Raw genomic sequence first — 21,111 nt, forward strand, 5'->3', positions numbered from 1 at the left:
AAAAAATAACCTTGTGTCATTTTTTGGGTTTAAAGGTCAAAGAATTGTAAACTATATAAAATCATCATAAAATGGTCTAACATAAATATATTATCACAAATAATATCTTTAAAATTTACAGTTGGTTTTAATATATTTTTATTTACTAACTAGATACAAGTTTTTATTAATTGAAAATATATTTCATGAATAAACTAACATGATTTATTGTTCACGTCTGCCATGTCTTTTCCGATGTGGCTCAGCCCCCAGCCGATGCTATCTATATTCACTGGGAATAAACCCAGAAAATCTCACAATGGTAAGATTAAATGTAAAAAATAACAATACGTACTATTAATTAAATATATAATTTAGTCTATCTCAATGTGGAATACGCAATTCGGTGCGAGATTAAACGGAATTTTAAGGATAGATTTCCCTATTTATCCTAAGCCTGGTATTCACTGTTGTTAATGAATTGCTAAATGTAGGAAGGCTATGTAGTATGTTGAAACGTGTGCTGAGGGTTACCTCTATCGACATAAGACAGCGTTGAACCGAATGTACGGCGTAAAAGGCTATTTTCCCATTGTTTAATTGACATGTTTGTGTAACAAAAAAATGATGCAATAATTGCAGAAACAAATATTTTATGATTTTGTTTGGACTTTGGTTGGACAGGATGGAATGAATCCTATATAAATTTGTTATAGCGCCACCTAATCCAGGTTGACTTGTAGCATACAGTGCATATTGACCAAATTTTCTCTACCCAATTGCTACCCAACTAAAAAGGCATTGATGGTGAGTAAAGGGGGTGCCATGAATTTATGGTGACTGATAAAACCTGCTATGTTAATTGTTATTTCTGTTGGTTTACACTTCCCTGGTCCCGGTGTAACATGTGATTATAGTACCTCTTTTTGCGCTCTGTAGAAACGAAAACATTCAACCGCTTCAACATAGAGTATGCGAACAGTGTGCGAGTAACATGTCTATAAAATCATCAGTTGAAAGGATTTATTTGTTTCTTTTTTATTGATCAGACCTTCATAAAAGTACTTATGAGCAGAGGCCTAATTCTATGGTGTGGTATTCATGATAGTTATTTTTATCAAATTTTGTGTTAAGACAGGTGCGAAAGGGAACTACCACCAACATTGTCATCAATCGAAGATGTCTTCCATATCGTGAAAATGGCGTATAATTCAAATTTAGGTGTTCTATATGTAGCATTCAACATGATCAGACACTGACTCAATGTATGCGTTTGATTCAATTCAATTGTTCATGATGATTAAGCCATGTAAATGCTGGAATTACCGGCTGAAAAATTTTGATGATAACGTGGCGTCTGAAAATAATTGGATTATGTAATGTTATATTCTTGCTCTATTTTCCCTTTGTCCTATTTATATGAAATTGACATTGAGTTTATAAGTAAATACATTTGTTTTTTAGGGGTTTGTAAAAGTGGTGAAGAATAAGGCCTATTTCAAAAGGTATCAAGTGAAATTCAAGCGTAGACGACAAGGAAAAACTGATTATTATGCTCGCAAACGCTTGGTTATTCAAGACAAGAACAAGTACAACACCCCAAAATATCGTTTGATCGTGCGATTCACCAACAAAGATATCACATGTCAGGTAACATTACAGCTTATTTGTACTATCATTTGGTACTATGTCTGTGGCCATATTAATAATAATTTTCTTGGACAACAGGAAAATAAACCCCATACCATTTAACTATAATTTAAAAATTCTCTATCTAAATGAATCCCAAAATTCCTAAAATAATTATTGACAGATAAGTTATTAGTGAAAACAGCCACTGATGCCTTTACCACTACTGAAGTATATTTAGAGTTGAGAGTGAATTTGGGTGTTTGCGCAGCAATACTCAATGTATAGCCATACCAACCATTTATTTTGTGATGACTAAGCCATGTAAATGCTGGAATTACCGGCTGAAATATTTTGATGATAACGTGGCGTCTGAAAGAAAAAATGTGTGGCTGTTAATGAAACATTGCCATGTTTTTGAGATGGTGACAAATTGTCTGAATATACTTTTTTTCATAAAGGTTTTGACAGTTTATTCACTTATAATGGTACTGGTATACAGACAAATAGATGTTGATACCAGAATACTTTTCAACAAGGTCCTTTTTTTTCATTTTCAGATAGCGTATGCCAGAATTGTGGGAGACATTATCATAGCTTCAGCTTATTCACATGAACTACCCAAGTATGGCATCAAGGTCGGGTTGACCAACTATGCTGCAGCTTATTGCACAGGACTTCTCATTGCAAGAAGGGTAAATTATCATTATCATAAACTTATCAATGGTCCAAGCATAAAGCAAATGCTTTAATTTATTAAAATAGTGTGTATTTTAAACCATGTTTGTCTTTCTACTTTCTAATTCTACTGTACAACACAGTGGTATACTTTTATAAGGTTTTGATGATGATTAAGCCATTTAAACGCTGGAATTACCGGCTGAAACACCCTGATGTTCAAGTGGCGTCTGAAAAACAAACATTTCAATTGGAGGAAAACTTGCATGTAAAATCAACTAATGTTTATATGGGTCATACACAAATTTGACAGAAAATATGTATATAATGAACACATGCAAGGTTTTAGCATTTGAAAATATGGATGAAAAATACTATGATCTACAGAATTCACATTATTTGAGAAATTGAATATTTTGTAATGTGATGGGTACTTTAAAAATAAGATACAAAGCTGTTCCCAACAGTAGTAGTTCCCAATATGCAATGAGTGAGTTATCCGGCATGAAATCCAATCAATATTAAATTTGATTTTGCAGATCCTCAATAAATTTAAGCTGGATGAGATTTACAAAGGGGTAGATGAAGTAACTGGAGAGGACTATTACGTAGACAGTGAGGAGGGACAACCAGGTGCTTTCCGCTGCTTCCTTGACGTTGGTCTGGCCAGAACAACCACTGGAGCTCGTGTCTTCGGAGCTCTAAAGGGCGCTGTAGACGGTGGACTGGATATCCCATACAGGTAGATTATTGGTTATATAGGCATATTGTCAGGATTGCCAGTATCAAACTTTATTACCAATTCTAAACAGTGTTATCTGTTAATAGGATATACACAAAACATACATATGTAAAGTCTTTTAGGGTGGATATTGAGATACCAGATAGGATTTCAACCAAGACTGTGGGTTTGCTAGGCAAACATAAAATTCACCTAGCTAAACCTCCATCAATTGCTGAAATATGTGTTGTAGGCTTTCTGTATTTTTAAAGTATTTCATGATGATTAAGCCATGTAAATGCTGGAATTACCGGCTGAAATGTTTTGATGATCACGTGGCGTCTGAAAAAAACTTTATTCAAAATTACATCACAAGTCTATTGTACTGCTTTATATTTTGCTCTCCCAACCCTTTCCTTTTTGAATGGCAATATCTTTCAGATCTATGTTTTGCGAATTATTGTTTTTGACTAATATAACAATTTGCATGTCTATTTATAGCAACAAGCGTTTCCCCGGTTATGACCAAGAAAGCGGTGAATTCAACGCGGAAGTACACCGCAAGCACATCTTTGGCGGCCATGTATCAGACTACATGAAATCGTTGGAGGAGGAAGATGAAGATGCTTACAAACGCCAGTTCTCTCGTTTCATCAAGCTTGGCGTTTCAGCTGATTCCGTAAGTAAAATGTGTTTAAAATAGAATCTCGACAAATTAAATGTGTGGCTCGGAAGTAGTAGGGTAGACATTGTTTATAGTTTAAACCTGAAACATAATAATGTTCAGGTTTCATTAAATACTTGTTTCAATACATGCTATTGCATTATTATCGCAGTGGGATTCTTTTATAAGGTTTTGATGATGATTAAGCCATTTAAACGCTGGAATTACCGGCTGAAACACCCTGATGTTCAAGTGGCGTCTGAAAAAATTTAAAGTGTTTTAAAATTAAGAAATATACTGTGATTGTATAATGACTACTGAGCTAACTTATATATTTAGCGTTAATTGGTTGAAATTTAATTTAAGGTATTTGGCAAATTATAAGACCAACCTGGATAAAGAATTTAAAGTATATGGGAATGGATACATAGTTATTACATTGTTATTTTTAATAGATGGAAGAAATGTACAAGAAGGCGCATGCTTCCATCCGCTCTGATCCTGTTCATGTATCCACTGCCAAGCCAAAGCCAGACAAACAAAAACGGTAAGTACATAGTTGTGAAAATACTACAACCCAATTAAATGCAAAGGTCACAGCAATTTACTACCGTATCAAAAACAAACAATAATCCATTCTAAGCAACGGCGAGGACGATGGTCAGTAAAGCCGGATAAGTTAATTTTAGGCTTAGGTGGCTGAAAGTATTGGCAGATCAATGCAAAGACAGTCTCTCTGTTTTAATATTGTACGACACTGTTAAGACAATAGTCTTATCTTATATTCCTAATCATTGTTTCTGCATGCTAGTCTTCCAAGGAAACCAAAACATAGATCTTTTCATCCTGCTAAGAGATCTGTGCTCCAATTTATTGAAAGTAAATTTTGATGCTAAAGAAAGAATTGTGTTGAATTTGTTTTTATTTTGTGATGATTAAGCCAAGTAAATGCTGGAATTACCGGATGAACTCCTTTGATTATAACTTGGCGTCTGAAAAATACTAAACAAATAACTTATTTATTACCTTCGTTGGTTATCAGACTGATGTTGTTGTCTCATTTCTTTTATAATTTTCATTAAATTAAAATTGTTATGTTATGTAGATGGACCCGTGCAAAGCTGTCCAAGCAACAACGCACCGACCGAGTACGACAAAAGAAGGCATCATTCAAGCGGGCTAACAACATCGAATAAATTGGCTCTATATCAACTAAATTCAATTATATTGAACACCATCAATAGAATAAAGTGGAAATTATTTATAAAAGTAACCAACTCTGCTTATGAATGATTGTCCATTAAAAAAAACAAGTGTGTCATTGAAATAAAGTAACTTGTACTATTGAAACTAATTGCATCTGAATAAGTTTTTTTTGTCTTGTTTTTCCCCATAAACATAAACTTGCAATTTTGCCATTTCTGAAGGGTCATCGCCATCATTTACAGATAATTTTGTCGGAGGTAACAGGGTGAATTGAAAACCTGATATCCATGGGCTTTAAGGAACCCTTACTATCTATCAAAACATTGTTTTTAGTAGAGTAGTAGCCCTTTGCTGGCATATAGATTTGCATTTTGGGGTATATTTGGCCAATTGATATCCCCAGGTATTTAGGTCATCATGTGGAATCTGGATATGGCCTAAACATAATGTTTTTACCCAATACTGTACTGTAATAATTTCCAGTTTCTTTGAGAGGCACCCCAGCTCCAATCAGCATGTTAACATACCCAACCGGAACTACCCTGTGGATGATTATCACCCACATGAATAACCACCTGGACAATTACCTGCTATCACCAAACACATTCTTGTCTAGACTAGAGATCCTAGATCTCCAAGTGGTCTGAAGGTTATGGGTTCGAGTCCACAACTGGATTGAAGGCTCTTCTGTTACTTAGTTGTCTTATATGTAAATGACTTATCATTCTAAGTTTGTTTCATCTTTTAGATGGGGTGTTGTGTTTTGAGGACAGATTGTAACACCAACATTATACACAAATGAAGAATAATTTACTCAAAAATGTTTTATTACTGTACAAATTGCTAATACTGTACTGTAAAAATCGTTTACAGAATGACAATGTAGTAACGGAATGTAATCTAGTTGAGTGTACTACTTAGCACAGCATTAGTTAGGTAAAAGCCTGTCGAATATATTCGTACAAATCAACCATTCCTGAGCACCAGTCCAATCAATCTAATACTGTACAGTTTTCATTAGCAATGTTACAGTACAACTAGCTAGTGGCAGCAATTATAGCACACCATACAATAACAGCTACATACCCTAGGCAAATTTACACAGACGAGCAGTAATGGTAAAAAAAAATAGAATCGATGTTATTTCTTATGACCATTTACACAAAATTCAAAGGAGTTGGGTGGTTTCCGCTCGGGATAGATACAGATTTTAATTTTACCCACAAATCAATGATGGTTGGTTAATCTACCTTTAAGATATATTTCAGATATTATTTATTAATTCAGACATCTCATAGCTTATGTTACACATTAGGCAATGGGAAATAGAGACATCACATCAACAAAGTTTATGATTGTTTTCTCAAGAAATTTCCTTAGCGTAACATCCAAGTGTAGGGGGTCTAGGACTAGCTAGGTTGCCACATATTTATGACCTTTCAACCTTAAGTTGGTGAACATTTGCGCAGGTGATTAAAATCTGTTGTTTACCAAAAATGTTTTTGAGAGATGTTGAACCATATATGGGTAATGTATTTTCTCGGGTCTTTATTGGAGTTGAAAACAGTTCACTTCCAAGCATCCATATATGCATTTGAAAAAATTTTAAGCAAACATTTGAGTGCAACATCCCATTAAACATAAGACCTAGTTTCAGGACTCTTCCTCAGGTCTTGTTTCTTCTACCTTTTCTTCACTTGCTTCTTCATCATCATCCTCTTCATCAGCCTCTTTACTTTCATTGGCATCCTCCTCTCCGGCTTCCTCTTGCGATTTTTCCAAGTCCGTTTTACTTCTCTTTCGTTTTTCTGAAGCTACTTTTTTACCTTGTTGTTCTTTCTTGAAATCTGGTAAAAAGAAAATGTACATTTTAAACTGTTATAATATAATAATAAAATACAGTCTTACAGCCATTCTGCACATGCTCATATTTTTCTAAGCAGTCACACACAGAATGACTTTTTGACTCGATATCTGTAGTTTAATAGTTACATCATGAAATTGAAAAAAAGAGAGCATGTAATGGTACAGTAATAGTGCAGGAATAAGTGTACAGAAATTACAGTAGGTAGAACACTGATGATGAATTTTGGCTAATGCGCTATCTATTGAAACATGCAACAAACCTTCTAAGCTCTGCTGTAAAGGTTCAAGAAACTCATCAAATTCCATGTCCTTCATAGCAGCAAATACATCAGATGCATTCATTGTTTTTCGTTTTGCTTTCATTGCATAGTTGTTGGCACTAAATTGGAGAACATGTTAAAGAATAGAAAAAGATGCAGTATTCAGGCCTGAGGTATTCCACATTCAACATTACTAGTATTAGCCAAAATGACTACTAGCCACACAACACACTTGCCTCTACATTCTCTTTACTTAAACACTTTGTTACTAATATGATTTTCAATGCCTGCTTACGAGGACGATTCGGCACTCTTGGGCCGAAACGTCTCACTTTAGTCAAAACCAATGATTGTTAATATACATTTTTTGGGTATTTAAAAAGTTTTTAAACATATTTTATTGATATTTCCAAAAATAAATTGCTATCCTATAGTCTCTCTGGAAAAAACACAAATTTCTGCTTATAAAATGCATATCAAAGCCGATAATATAAACGTGGACCAAATCATCTTAGTGCCGAATCGTCCCGCTAAATTTACGAGGATGCATCATCATTTTGGGTGCTAGCATGGACTTCCACTTTCTCTCTTTTCCTTCAACATCCTCACTTACTTTTCACAGCGTTTGTTTTTTTGCAATTTATAAATACCTAACCATTAGTTTTATGTTCAGAAACAAAAAGTAACAACATCTGTTCAGTATGATTATGAAACATGTGTGAAAGGATACCATGATGTAGCATATAAAACAAACACACTAGCTGCCCTGGACACAGCACTTCTAGCTTCTTTAGATACACTAACGCCTTCAGGTACCTATAAATATAAATAAAGACATTGTATAATATTATTTTATTAATTTAAATGCAAGGTTATGAAAATGTGCCCCAAAGGTGAACTATCAAACTTTACAAACACATTTTAATATCGGTTTGCCAGTTCTGTAGCTTCTGTGCTCATAAATCTTGTTTTAACTATTTTTACTGCACTGAGTCATTCCTGATTATATGCAATCATGGCCATAATTGTTTAGAAATATTTCAAAACTATTATTTAATTGACAGACAGGATGTAAATGCGAGACGTGGTGGTGCAACAACATCAATACATACCAATGATCCAACAGTTTTTGTAACTTACCGCTCCTTTCATTATTTTGCTAATAACGGTCAATGGAAGATTCAAATCTTCTGGTCTTTCTGCCATTTTCTGTTTCATAAAATTAAAAATTAATGTTTAAACAAATTCGCCTGCACTGCTTCTGCAGAAGTTGCAGCCTAAGCTATACATAGCCTAGCTGCCTATACACATTAGCCCGGTCTACTTTTTGTTGCTAGGCCTAGCTAGTTTGCCTCTTTTTAAGCCTAGATAGTAGGCCGAAGGCCTAGATTCCCCGGAAGAGAGGGCCCAATTTTATAGGGCCTACTAGGCCTAGCCTATATGTTTACAATGTTTGTCTAGGCAAGGTCTAACTACTTTACTTATCCAGTAAAGGACAATTAGAAGCTTCAAATGCTTTTTGGTGTAGTCTTACATGTTAAAAACACTTTCAACAACTCCAAAAGTAATTTTTAATCTCTCTCTCGAACACTCGCTATCCGTTTTTGAGATTGACTTTTCCCGCAATGTTTTCTTTTTCTCATTTACTGGGTGGCCAGAGTGTTACAATAATTTACCCAAATTTGTAGGCGTCACAAAATAGTGTGGCGGTAATTCCACTTGAAGGAGCGGACGTTCAACCATTTTTCTTGCTACATTAATCAAAAAATATTTTAAAAAATTGTATTTATTACTTGAGGTCTTATCTTATAGACCACTATGGATTGAGAAAAAAAATTTAAATTTAACGAATTTAATCAACTTAAGATGACTTTTTTTGCTAAGCACGTTTGATAAAAAGCAATGAGAGTCACTCAACCTAAGGACTAAAAGAAGGAAAAGAAATAATATCAAGTATGTAAATATTATATAATCAACGAGTAATATACCCAAAAATTACTTGCAAACTTGTGTTCTCATACTTAGCAAAAAGTACAGTAATGTCTGAGTAGAGTATACAGTAGGCCTATGTCTGGGTTTATATTTATCAATATTTGCTTATATTTTAAGCTGAAATATTTAAGAAATAACAAGAACCAAATACACAGACATGGAAGACACTGGCGAATGTTTAACTGGCAATATTTATTCAAAACAAAGTTTTAATAATTTTCTGGTACTTTTATGAAAAAATTAGAATTATACTTTAAGACAAACTTATGCAATGCATGTTACAAATGAAACAACAAACAAAGTTTATTACACTTATAAACACCTTATTAGACTGTCCGGAATAAATACAAAATTGGGTTGTTTTGATTGAAAAAAAAATGCTGATTGAATCTTTTTAGAAAAAAAAAGTGGATGCACGCAATTATTTTCAAGTAAAAAGAATGAGATTTTCCTCTACCTTGACATTAAGATGCAGCAAGTTTTCAGCACTACAGTACAAATATATTGTGTCCAAAGCAAGCACCCTGTGAACTACCCCTGCTGTAAGCCATTGGTCTATATTATCCCGTTTTCTCAATTTTGCTGAGCATAGTAGGCCAAGCAAATAAAGATCTAAACCTAGCATTAAATTGTTTATACTCCGGCGTTTTTCGTATAACGTGTAATGCATCTTTCACATTCTGACTGTCGCATTCTGAATCTGTTGTCTCTGTTTCTGCTGAGGTGCTTCCTAATACATTGGCGTTTGCATCCTTCAACCGGTGATGTATATGTTTAGGTATAATACAACCTTTGGTTTGATTGATAAGTTCTTTACGATGTGACCTTAAACTCTTCAAAGCTTTTACATTTGCTAAGTTCGGGGGAAGTAATTGCATAGATGACGGATTGTTTCCCAATATTCTAAAAATCAAACTATTAGCTTTACTTAACTCATCTGATGAAAAGATTTGGCTTTGAGAAACGACCAATTCAGGTCTTGGTCTTTTTCTTTGAGCTCCTGGTCGATCATGATTTGCGAGAAAATCTGATATTCTTTCAGGGTTTGGAGAAAGATATGGTAACAGTTTTTGCTGCTTTTGGCGTTGTTTTTGTAACATGCTACAAGTAGTAGGGGAATTAACCATCACTGATGAAACATCTTCATAAATGTTATACTTTCCAAGATCGGGAATAACCACTGTGAATGGCTTTTTTCTTAGTGTCCCTGGCTTATACACTAATGCATTAATTTTACCATGATCTGCAATAGTTATTGGCCGGACATCTATTTTCACCCAGGAACATTTTCTGCTATCATTGTTCCCCTTAATGCAAGTTAGAAAATACTGTAAACCATGGTCATCACATGCAAAAGAGATGTTATCTTCATCATATTTAGGAGACCTAAATATTAACCGAACAAGGCTTTCATGGTAATCAGAGGACACACTTTGGTTTGTAGATTTCGCACTACAACTTTGTTTTGTTGATGAAGTTTCAGGTAATCTAGTTTGTACCTGAATGGTGTTTGGTCCCGACTTGTTGTCAGAAACTTTATCGGCTATGAAAGTCTTCCGTGCCAGTAATAAATCCATGTCTCCAGAATCAAACAATTTGAAATATCTTGTTGGCACAATATATTTGGTTTCTGACACTTTTTCTACTTCTGGTAGTGATGCAATCAGTAACATCTCGTGTGAAAACTCTCTCCCCTTGTCAGGAACTGTTGTTACTTTTCTTGACATTTTCTTCAGTGAACGTTCATAGTATGGTAGGTTAATATTTACAGATTTAGTTGCATTACCAGCAATGGGCATGGCATTTTTGGTGGTGACTGGTGTGGAAGTTACAGCAGGTGGTGAGGAAACATTCAAAGAGTTTGGAATTGCAGCAGATGTTGTAGCAGGTACATATGATGGTGTACCAGGTTGTGCTATAGGTCTGGTAGTGGGGTTGATCACAGCAGATTGTGTTGAACCTATCTGTGGAACAGAGCAGAAATTTTGTACAGGTACTAAAAAGCCCTTTCCAGGGATATTTATTACACCGGATGTCTGGAGAATATTTCCTGGGTTTGTAGGTAAAAGGCCTCGAGCCAGGATATTTGGCATTAGTGTTTGAAAAAGTTGACTACCTTGAGGTTGGAACTGGTTCATAGCTGGCAGGATATTCTGTACTAGATTTGTTCCAGGCAAGTTTGGTAACTGTACTGATGATAAGTCTATAGACTTTGCTGGTAGTGGTGATGTATTAGTTTGATGTCCTTGTCCATGTGATGTAACAATGGTAGCAGGCAAGGGATTCATCGATGTCGAAATTGCAGCGGAACTACCAGAACTGATAGCTTGTGTCTCTTCTCTTGGTTGTGCTCCTTTTGTCAATATTTGAGATGCTGTTGTAGTCAATCGAGTGGCTGTTGATGTCAAGGTGCTTGTTTCAGATGTACTTGAAGAGGTACATCCTACTGTTCTGGAAATTGGAGTAACGGCAGGACAATTTGATGTAACCAGTGACATTGGAGCTTGGAACCTTGGAAACTGGGTACTATGTTGTGACAAATTTCCTGCAGGCTGTGTTGTTTGTCCTGGAGCTGGTAATCTCTGAGTTGCTGATGTCATTGGAACTTGTGACATTGGTGACATTGGAGCTTGGAACCTTGGTTGCTGGGTACTATGTTGTGACAAATTTCCTGCAGGCTGTGTTGTTTGTGCTAGAGTTGGTAATCGCTGAGTTGCTAGTGACATTGGAACTTGTGACATTGGTGACATGGGAGCTTGGAACCTTGGTAACTGGGTACTATGTTGTGACAAATTTCCATCAGGTTGAATTGTTTGTCCTGGTAATAGCCAAGTTGCCGGTACCATTCCCATTTGGAATGCTGTTGATAAATGAGTATTAAGACTGAATTGTGGTGATCTTGCTTGCACACCTGCCAAACTAATCACTGGTGCTGCAATTGCTGTATCTGGTATTTCTTGGTTTCCAGTGTCAGAAACGCATTTCTTTGGTGAATCTTTGTCCGATAGAGTTAAAGCTTTTCGTCTGTTTGTTATGTGTCGTATATAAGAAGCTGTAGTGTTCATATCAACTTGAAAGACCTGGAAAGAAAAGATATACTTTAAAGTATATAATCTACATTTTAAATACAGTATTGCATCTCCTATTAAGAGGATACTCTTTTGATTGGTTGAAAGAGCATCATGTGATTATTAGTAAAGATACTACAATGTCACAACATTGGCACATTTAACAAAATAGTTAATACTAGACTAGAATAGTTAAGTATTTATAATTTGCTTTAAAATAGCCTCACAACTGCACTGTCTACCTCTTGAACATGCCATTCTACATAGCCTCCTTCTTTTGATGAAGATGGAAACAGCAGATATTGAATAAATGTTTACTTTAGTTTAACGTTAGGTGTGTTTAAATGTTTATTTTGCCTATTCACAGTTTCTGATTAACACTATGGTACATGCTGCATTCTAAATTGTAAGATTTCTGCATAAGTTGGTGGCATCTCAACGAATACTAATGTAGTAGACCCACTATTTCAGGCACCTCATAATTTTACTCAAAAGTATATTTGTAGCTGATAAATTTTGAAAGACGTACTTTTAACAGAGCAATGTACACCGACAAACTTGATTGTTTTACTTTCAATTCTGGTATTTTGCTAAGCGTTTCTTGAGCTGAAATCAAAATGATACACAACAATAAAGTGGAAATGCAGGAGAGGAATTAGGTTGGTATAAACATTTTGTTCAAATCAATTCTTCTTTGTACCAATCAGTGCCAACAAAAAAACCAAAACATTTTAAAGTTACATCATTTTGCAAAATCTTATACATAGACTTTTACTGAAGAAAATTTTAAACCATTATGGTAGCTGGATGCATTATTACAGTAATGCAGAAACTACAGAGGGCATGTCTGCATTGGGAAAATTTATAATTCTAGCTAGAGCACCTTTTGAAATCTTCATCTGTCTATCTCTAGTCACAAATCCAGCATATTGTTTCAACAAGTGTTTGATCTGAGCTGCCACAATGGTGTCCATTAAAGTGCCTTTTGGCCTCCCTACTTTCCGTGAAGTCTTTGGTTTTGATGGCTGTTCTCCTTCATCTTTCTCCTCTTCATCTTCAAAGTCATCTTCCTCATCCTCATCCTCGTCCTCCGATTGGCTGCTGTTCTCAGACTCTGTGATGCTGTATTTGCGCTTTTTTGGTCTTCTTTTTCTTAGTACGTGGGGTTTTCCGTCTTTATTTCGATCCTTGCATATCTGTTCTATCTCACTTCGTCTGAACCATTCACGGAGTTTGTTTGCATTTGGAACTTGATCCCATTTATTTTGTTCAATCAATTGCTATAAAATGATGGAAACAATTCAATCAATTACAGAATATTTATTAATCAATACACCACAATTAATACCAACACTCCTACGAATACAAACACTCCTACTAATACCAACACTCCAACCACTACCAACACTCCAACTACTACCAACACTCCAACCACTACCAACACTCCAACTAATACCAACACTCTAAACACTACCAACACTCCTACTAATACCAACACTCCTACTAATACCAACACTCCTACTAATACCAACACTCCTACTAATACCAACACTCCTACTAATACCAACACTCTAACTAATACCAACACTACTACTACCACCAAAATTCCAACATTTCCAGTGCAAAAACACTGATCAACTATTATGATAATTTACCATAATCTGTTTTTTCCCGACCAACTTCTTCTTTAAATGGTTGATATATTTCCTCATCCATTCACACATTTCCTTTGACAAACTCCCGTCTTCCTCTTTGATTTCAACTTTTACTTCATCCTCTTCGGCATTCTCCTCTATTTTATTTTTAAATCTGTTTATTTGTACCTCCTACAAAAAAAATCTTAGTTTTAAAAATCAATTTGAAATATTTCAAACTAAATAAAAGTTTATTTTAAGACAGTTGGTGTATTAATTATAAAACAAAAAATGGATGTATTGTATTCGTTGAATGGAGAGAATGTTTCATTTGATGAGAGATTGACGGGTCTATTTAACAAGGTGGAGCAGTCGAGTATTCAACTAATGAACGAAAACAAAAACAAAATATTCTCACAATTCAACTCGTGAACATTCATTATTTGTATATTATACAAACCCCTAAATAAATTCCTGTCATTTGATTGGACAATTGTGGGTCACATAGCGTGCAAAAGTGTGCACTATTGAACTTTTCATCATTCACCTCATGCCATTATTTGTACAATTACACTCATAAACATTCATTATTTGTATATTGTTTCATGTTTTAAATTTAAAATACCAGTATGAAAAGTGTAAGTAGATTTTTAAAAAAAAGTTTTAACTTACCAAAAGTCTTTGCCTAATGACAAGGCCATTCATTGCCCTTTCATGTTTTGAATTGGTACGTTTTGCCAACTGTTCTGTCATAAGCCTCCAATTTCCTAAAATTCTCATTAAAATGTTAAAATTATTATAATTTTTTTTTGTCAAGGCAATCTGGACCAGGATCCCAATTCTGGACCACTTTTTATTATTATTTTCAGACCTGTTAGTGTTAAAAGATAGTAGACAATTTTCAAAAGCTGGCGATCTAGTACTAAGCAGTCATTAGGTTCATAGTAAAAATAAATAAATATGGATTATTAAGAATAAAAAATAATTGATTATTGACAGCTTTTATGTGCATGCCTGACACGTCTAGATCACTTCTACATTAGGCACAAGGAGATGGATGATATAATTTGAAAATGTACTAGGCTTGGATCCTAAATACTAAACAAATTAAATGTACGTTTGCAGTACCTTTGCCATATTCAAGCCTCATCTCCAATAATGCAATGTCTTCCTCAATCGACCATTTTCCACTTTTTCTTTGAGGATTTAGACTAGTCAACCATCTAATAATGATTAAGAATACAAAATTAATTAGATACAAATCAAAGGACACTGCCAGTACTAAACTTAATGACTTAAATTTGAAGATCTACTTCAAAAAAAAATCATGGAACTACAAAGCATTTTTGTCTTCAACTTTCTGCTTACCTTTCACGAATACTAACTGGATGTCGACCTTTTATACGATCAGCAATCTTCATCCAAGAATTTCCAAATTGCTCAATTCCTTCTTTAAGCAACTAAAAAGATTTAAGAACTATAATAATATATTCATTTTAATTTAAGAGAGACACTTTTTTCAAAACCCAAACCAACAGCAAAAAGAATTCACCAATAACAGGATGGATAAAATAATAATGTAATAGTCTAACCATAGTTAACGTACTTCCACAATCTAACATACATCAACGTTATTGTAGGTTGTTTTTGTGAAAGTTGATATTGTTAATTTCCTGGTGAAATCTTTTTCTTTTTGTTTTGTATGATTTTTATATGGATATACTATCCGAAATATAGGAAATGAATGAATAAAATAATAATAATAATGAATAAAAATACAATTAACATAAACATTATATAAAGTAGTATTTGACTATCAGTTTTGTATTAAAACTATATTTACTTTCACTCATTTTTTCCTGTACCATTGAATAATATACAAGTAACAGGTCATAAGTTCATGCTAGGCAAGCTATAGTCTTAAGCCTTGTAGGTAGGCATACACGTTTACATAAACATTTACATTAACATTACGGAAAGTCATGTTTTGTGAAAAATATTACAGAAAATGGATTTTTATTTTTTTTACTCTCAATCTCAATTCGTCGTTAGAGATGAAAGATGGACTTCTTGATACAGGGCCGAATTTCACATGCGGATGATCTCTATCATACTTCCTAATCATACACAATTAATGTATCTAAAGGTATGAACGGCTCAGTTTAGGGGATTGACCTTTGTCTGTGAAAACATGCATATATATACATAGCAGGCATGTAAAGTAAGACGGGTGTTGTATAACACAGCCTAAGTGAGAGCTTACCTGATCTTCTGCAGCAGTCCAAGGTCCTAGCTTTAAGTTTGGATCAAGCCTAGTATTCCAACGAGCGACGACTTGTCTACGAAGTCGATTCATGAAAAATGCAACTTAAGGAAAAAACAAGAGCGGTTTTTAATGTACGCCGTAGGACTTGTGTACCTTGATTTTACATTCCTAAATTTTCTGTACAGTATGCGTAACTGATAATTTAATCTTTATGTAAATTAATTAATTTTCTGTGCATTTTCTATTCATTGAAAGTTGTTTTGTATGTTTCTAAACTATAGCTTTAGGTTAACAAAACCTCATAGTTATAGGATATAAAGTGTTGGGTTTACCAGGTCACCCCAGAATTTACTGATTCCATGTTTTACGAATGGCTTTTGGTACTACTTGAAGGTCCTACTGCATTTTTCAATTCAAGTATGCCTGGTACAAAGACACAGGTATATAATTAGTATTACCAAAGCCTATCAAGGCAAAAATGATTATCTTTATAAATATGAATCAATGTTATACTGTAGCCATGTCTTTGAAAAATGAAAAATGCTACAAATTTAAAACATTCAGACGTGCTGTTGGTGTGATGTTTGTATCTTGGTGTGTTGAAGATTATACAATTTAAGTGGGCTGTAAAGGGGTATTTTATGTGAGTGATTGCACTCACATGCCTCAAAAGACCAGGCAATGCTTACCTTTTTGAAATGGTATGAAATCACCAATTCTGAAAGAGTCAACAAGCTTCAATAGCAAGGCATCTTCCTCTTCTGTGAATTTTCTGTAAATAGATATTTATTTATTTGGCATAGTAAATTTTAACATTAAATCTGTTGAAAATTGCCACTGTCAATACACGGCAAGGTACAGTACTTACACATTGTCTGACTCTTGAGGAATTTCTCGTTGGTATGCATCTAAACACTGCCATGGAAGACGGCCACCCTAAAATTATAAAATATTAGTAAAGTAAGTAAATATTATATCATTTAATAACTAGTTATATAAAAAATATTCAACTTTTTAAAAAGCACTGAATCATTTTGAAGTATTTTTTGATAATATATAATACAAAAATGTTATAATGTAATGTAATTTTTCCGTTGAAAAAGTTAGACCATCGCGAACAAAGTGTCGCGATCCCATTGGAAGCGCAGTGTCAGACGTCATTTTTGCCTGACAACAACAGTTCCATTTCGATCTGGTAGAGAGAGAGAGGCCTAACTATAGGCCACTAGGCTGGTAGGCCTAGAGGCATAATAGATGGGAACATTCCAAAATTCTTATTTGACTGAAATTGTGTAACTTACTCCTATCTCCTCAGCAACTGTGTCCCAATCATATTCACCATATGTGTTAACAGCATTTGCTAAACTTTGAATCTCTTGTGAACTCCAATCCGTTTTGTTGATATCTGGGTGCTGGTAATTTTGCCATTGGACTTGACATTCAAAGGCAGATCGAGTCCCTTCCAGCTGAAAAAAAGTTCACGGTTTACAATGGTATCTTGATTTTTAATGGTTTCTCGGTATATAATGGTTCCTCGTTATATCGTTACAATATATTCTTAATTATCATCATAGGAAACGTTCTGAAATGTTTAATTGCAATCCGTATTTGTTTATAAAATCATAAATGTAAACAAAACTTACATCCATGATTGATATCTTAGTAAAGTCCACTTGTCTAAGTCTATCGCCAATTTGTTCTCTATCTGGCATGTTCCTAATAAATCAGTAAGAGTAAAAATTTAAAAAAAATTACATTTCTAATATTGATGCTGATAATTGGCTTTTTATAACCAAACAGCAACCAGGATATATAGAGCCTGTTTACTGTGATGAAACTAAAGAGGTTTATTGCATTGCTAAATATGTATTTGACAAAAGAGATGTTTGTCCTGTTTCTACTTCTTTGCTGTGCCAGCAAAATAACAGTCCAATTACATCAAAGCAAAGCCCCTGAAATCAAATCAGACAGGCTTTACTATAAAACACTGTCTTAACCGCTCGACAACTCGTACTATTATTTTTTTTTAAGGGGACAATATAGCTTTAAAATAACAAAGTCTTTAGCTACAATGACATACTTAATCCTATCCAATTCATCATCAATTTCTTGAATGGTTTTTTTCAGTTCATCTTTTTCTTCTTCTTCATCATTTTTCAGTGATTTCAGTTTTCGCATCAATACTTCACGTCGGTTCAAGATTGGCTGCATCTTTTGTTCCATTCCATCTGACTGCACACCTGCGGTCAGTCTTTCAAGTTGAGGTTTTTGCCCTAAGCCAAAATAATAATATAGCCATATGTAAGCGCAAACAACGCTTTAACAAGTTAAAAGGAAATTAATATACTACAGGGAACCTCTCCTTGAGGACACTTCTATTCAGGGGACACCTCTATTAAGGGGGCACTTTTCCCTGAAACGAGGGGCAACATATTTTAAAACTACAGCGAACCAACCCCTACTCAGAGGACATCTCTATTAAGGGGACGGGAGTACTTTTGAGTGCTGCCAAATTGTTGAAAGGGGCCGTTTTTGTTTATCACAAAAAACAACAAAAAATACTAAAATATTATATTAATTTATATCATTATTAATGATTAGGGGACAATTTGTTGGGTCCCCTTAATAGTGATTCTACTGTATTTATATATTATTACAATTTTACAGGCATAGAAGCTCTGAACTCTAAAGAAACAAACAAAAATGTGAAACCTGTGAAATGTAATCAGGTTTTGTAGATTGATTGTGATAACATTATGAATTATTTTAGCAAAACTCATCATAGGTTGCAAAACATTGATCAATCGTGTACTATTACTGCATGCTTTATTCTTACATTTCAAAGCTGGAATAATATGAGCTGATGGTTCTTTGCCAGCATGGCGTCTACTTGTCTCTTCACTTGGTGGTGGTCCCTGCCAGATAAAGAAAGTTTGTTACACTCAGGTTCAGAATATCCAAGACAACAAAATATAGTGAACTCAACTAAAAAAAGTAAGGTCCCAGGTAATTTTGAGAGTTTGACTCAAAATATCGGGAGACTTCCGCAGTTTAGGAAGAAAACTCTTATTTTGGAGAGATCTTAGTGAGTCCTGTTTTGACTACCTTATCTCTAGTGTGACTGTAATTGATGTAATTGAAGGAAAGCATTTTTCAGTCATTCTTACCTGCCCAAGATCACCTTTAAAGTATGATTGGCAGAAACTCAAAAGAGAGCGTTCTCGCTTCGGTCTTTTCTTGCTTATGTAGGCGATATTGTAGTCATCTTTGATCTCTGCCTAAAAATCAAAACAAACACAACATGTAAAAATAATTACTACATTATTTGAGTTTGTTTGATATAAAAAGACATTTCTTTATTTATTAATATACTGTGACAAATTAGTGAGAAGCATTGTAACTAGGAAAGATTATTATAGAATTTGTTACATGTGTTCTATGTGTGAATTGGGGGTATCAGCTGCAATCATAAAGACATAAAGACATCTGAAAACATCAACACTTTCAAAACACGACTAAAAACCCATTTTTACACAGAGGCATTTCCTGCTTAACTTTGTCAAGCGCCTTTGAACATTATTATGGATACTGGCGCTATATAAATCTGATTGATTGATTGAATCATTGACATTTGACCACTAACCTGTCTTTCCCTGTTTTGAGCAAGAGCATGTTGAACTTTAAGAAGTTGTTGCTTGATAAGTACTTGGTAGTTCTGGTTGAATTTTAGACATTCTTCAAGGCCTCCAGCTTCTTCTTCTTCATCTACCACAAGTTCACCTTCATCTACATCAACTGCAGACTATCAAAAATAGTTGAAAAATAAACAGATATATTTAAGCACACTATAATCGGGTCATGCTAATCAAGGCCCGGTATCACCCAGCAGGGTTTTAGGATATAAAATGTTATCAAGTAGTTTACGACTACAGCATATTAATAACATGTACTTGACATCATATTATATCATAAAACCCTACCAAGTGATACCGGGCTCCTAGCTGGCGATACCGGGCATGACCGCTATAAACGACTGGTTCCTTTCGTTGGATTGGACTAGTGTAGTAAGAACATGATTAATTCAGGTCATGGTAAGCTAACAGGATGAAATTGGCCTGCGATCAAACAGTGAAGAACAATTAGTTGATTATAATAACCATCTCTGTGAAACGCACATTACTTACAAATATGTTCTCTTGGCTAACTTTTTCTTCATCATCTGAAAATTAATCACAATAATATCAAATTTAATACAATACAAATAATACATTCTACATTTGTCATTATTCATTTGCTTTATGATGCTAAAGAGGAAAATAGACAGACTGACCCCTTCCAATTTCGTAGTTTTATATATATTTTCCTCAACGACTGATTACTATTTAATTATTATATTAAATTAATAGAGGCTATGCCCGGATTGATCCACCTATCCTACACTACAGACAGTGATTGAAGCCTGCGAACAGTGTGTGTACAGCAGAGGGATACCCTGTACAGAGTAAGCCATGCTGGGCCTAGCCCATTTTTGTTTAGGGCCTAGCTAGCTAGGCCACTTGACCTTTTAAAACCTTTTTAGCCTAAATTCAAGGCTAACTATATAAAACACAAAACTAGGCTATTGTATTTCAAAGTTCGCGCGAAATCTTACCAATCTTCTCTGAAAGCTCGACTACGGAAGTGTCAGTAGTAGTATTAAGAGAACATGTCGCAGTCGACTGGTGGCAAAAATCACCCTGCGTCGGCTCAGCTGCAGTTAAAGACTTGAATTCATCATTATTTTGACGGTTTAGTATACCCTTCAGTTGAGAAATCTCTTGGTTTATTATATCTACTTCGCTCTGTGTATTATCTGCCATACTTTATTCTGTTTTACTTGTTTAAACACAGAAAACTTTTCCACAACATTTTATCACGCTCGCCATTGTATTATGTAAATAAGATAGGTCATGCATAATTTGAGAGGTCAAACCGTAGTGGTTACGTTTGATTTATGAACCTTTGACAGGCAATATAAGTTCAAAACGTTACGAATGCGCTCCTTTATTCTCTCAATTTTTTTTTCATTTAAACTTACAGTAATTAATTTTTATAAAATATATCTTATTTTAATTTCATCATCATCATCTCATTTAGTATTGCTATTTA

The 21,111-nt window shown here is 34.5% G+C and overlaps 3 protein-coding genes across 3 annotated transcripts; 1 reads left to right on the forward strand and 2 right to left on the reverse strand.

Moving 5' to 3' along the window:
• Positions 1-184: 184 nt before the first annotated feature.
• Positions 185-5,025, forward strand: LOC144836958 (large ribosomal subunit protein uL18-like). The gene is made up of 7 exons (XM_078691905.1): positions 185-301; positions 1,444-1,629; positions 2,169-2,303; positions 2,826-3,028; positions 3,509-3,686; positions 4,127-4,218; positions 4,777-5,025. The coding sequence occupies exons 1-7, from the start codon at positions 200-202 to the stop codon at positions 4,865-4,867; spliced, it is 987 nt and encodes a 328-aa protein (XP_078548031.1). The 5' UTR covers positions 185-199; the 3' UTR covers positions 4,868-5,025.
• A 658-nt stretch (positions 5,026-5,683) lies between these two features.
• Positions 5,684-8,654, reverse strand: LOC144837224 (DNA polymerase epsilon subunit 3-like). The gene is made up of 5 exons (XM_078692242.1): positions 8,538-8,654; positions 8,144-8,212; positions 7,734-7,819; positions 7,004-7,122; positions 5,684-6,724 (listed from the first exon to the last, which is right to left on the reverse strand). The coding sequence occupies exons 2-5, from the start codon at positions 8,207-8,209 to the stop codon at positions 6,531-6,533; spliced, it is 465 nt and encodes a 154-aa protein (XP_078548368.1). The 5' UTR covers positions 8,210-8,212; positions 8,538-8,654; the 3' UTR covers positions 5,684-6,530.
• Positions 8,655-9,168: 514 nt separating this feature from the next.
• LOC144837577 (uncharacterized) lies at positions 9,169-20,879 on the reverse strand. The gene is made up of 18 exons (XM_078692763.1): positions 20,615-20,879; positions 20,148-20,182; positions 19,607-19,765; positions 19,131-19,241; positions 18,800-18,878; positions 18,044-18,236; positions 17,607-17,679; positions 17,265-17,429; positions 16,832-16,899; positions 16,653-16,735; positions 15,961-16,064; positions 15,066-15,157; positions 14,826-14,920; positions 14,370-14,464; positions 13,719-13,889; positions 12,947-13,343; positions 12,593-12,669; positions 9,169-12,075 (listed from the first exon to the last, which is right to left on the reverse strand). The coding sequence occupies exons 1-18, from the start codon at positions 20,820-20,822 to the stop codon at positions 9,556-9,558; spliced, it is 4,725 nt and encodes a 1,574-aa protein (XP_078548889.1). The 5' UTR covers positions 20,823-20,879; the 3' UTR covers positions 9,169-9,555.
• Positions 20,880-21,111: the final 232 nt, after the last annotated feature.

Source organism: Antedon bifida, chromosome 3 (assembly GCF_963402885.1).
Source record: "Antedon bifida chromosome 3, ecAntBifi1.1, whole genome shotgun sequence".
Lineage (NCBI taxonomy): Eukaryota > Metazoa > Echinodermata > Crinoidea > Comatulida > Antedonidae > Antedon > Antedon bifida.

Coding starts and splice junctions, on each gene's coding strand:
- LOC144836958 (XM_078691905.1), top strand. CDS start 200: ATGATTTATTGTTCACGTCTGCCATGTCTTTTCCGATGTGGCTCAGCC. Junction 2,304..2,825: donor GACTTCTCATTGCAAGAAGG/GTAAATTATCAT, acceptor TTGATTTTGCAG/ATCCTCAATAAATTTAAGCT. Junction 3,687..4,126: donor TTGGCGTTTCAGCTGATTCC/GTAAGTAAAATG, acceptor TATTTTTAATAG/ATGGAAGAAATGTACAAGAA.
- LOC144837224 (XM_078692242.1), bottom strand. CDS start 8,209: ATGGCAGAAAGACCAGAAGATTTGAATCTTCCATTGACCGTTATTAGC. Junction 7,820..8,143: donor GCAAAATAATGAAAGGAGCG/GTAAGTTACAAA, acceptor TTATATTTATAG/GTACCTGAAGGCGTTAGTGT. Junction 7,123..7,733: donor GTTTTATATGCTACATCATG/GTATCCTTTCAC, acceptor TCTCCAATTTAG/TGCCAACAACTATGCAATGA.
- LOC144837577 (XM_078692763.1), bottom strand. CDS start 20,822: ATGGCAGATAATACACAGAGCGAAGTAGATATAATAAACCAAGAGATT. Junction 18,879..19,130: donor TTAAAGGTGATCTTGGGCAG/GTAAGAATGACT, acceptor TTTATCTGGCAG/GGACCACCACCAAGTGAAGA. Junction 17,430..17,606: donor CTAAGATATCAATCATGGAT/GTAAGTTTTGTT, acceptor ACTTTTTTTCAG/CTGGAAGGGACTCGATCTGC.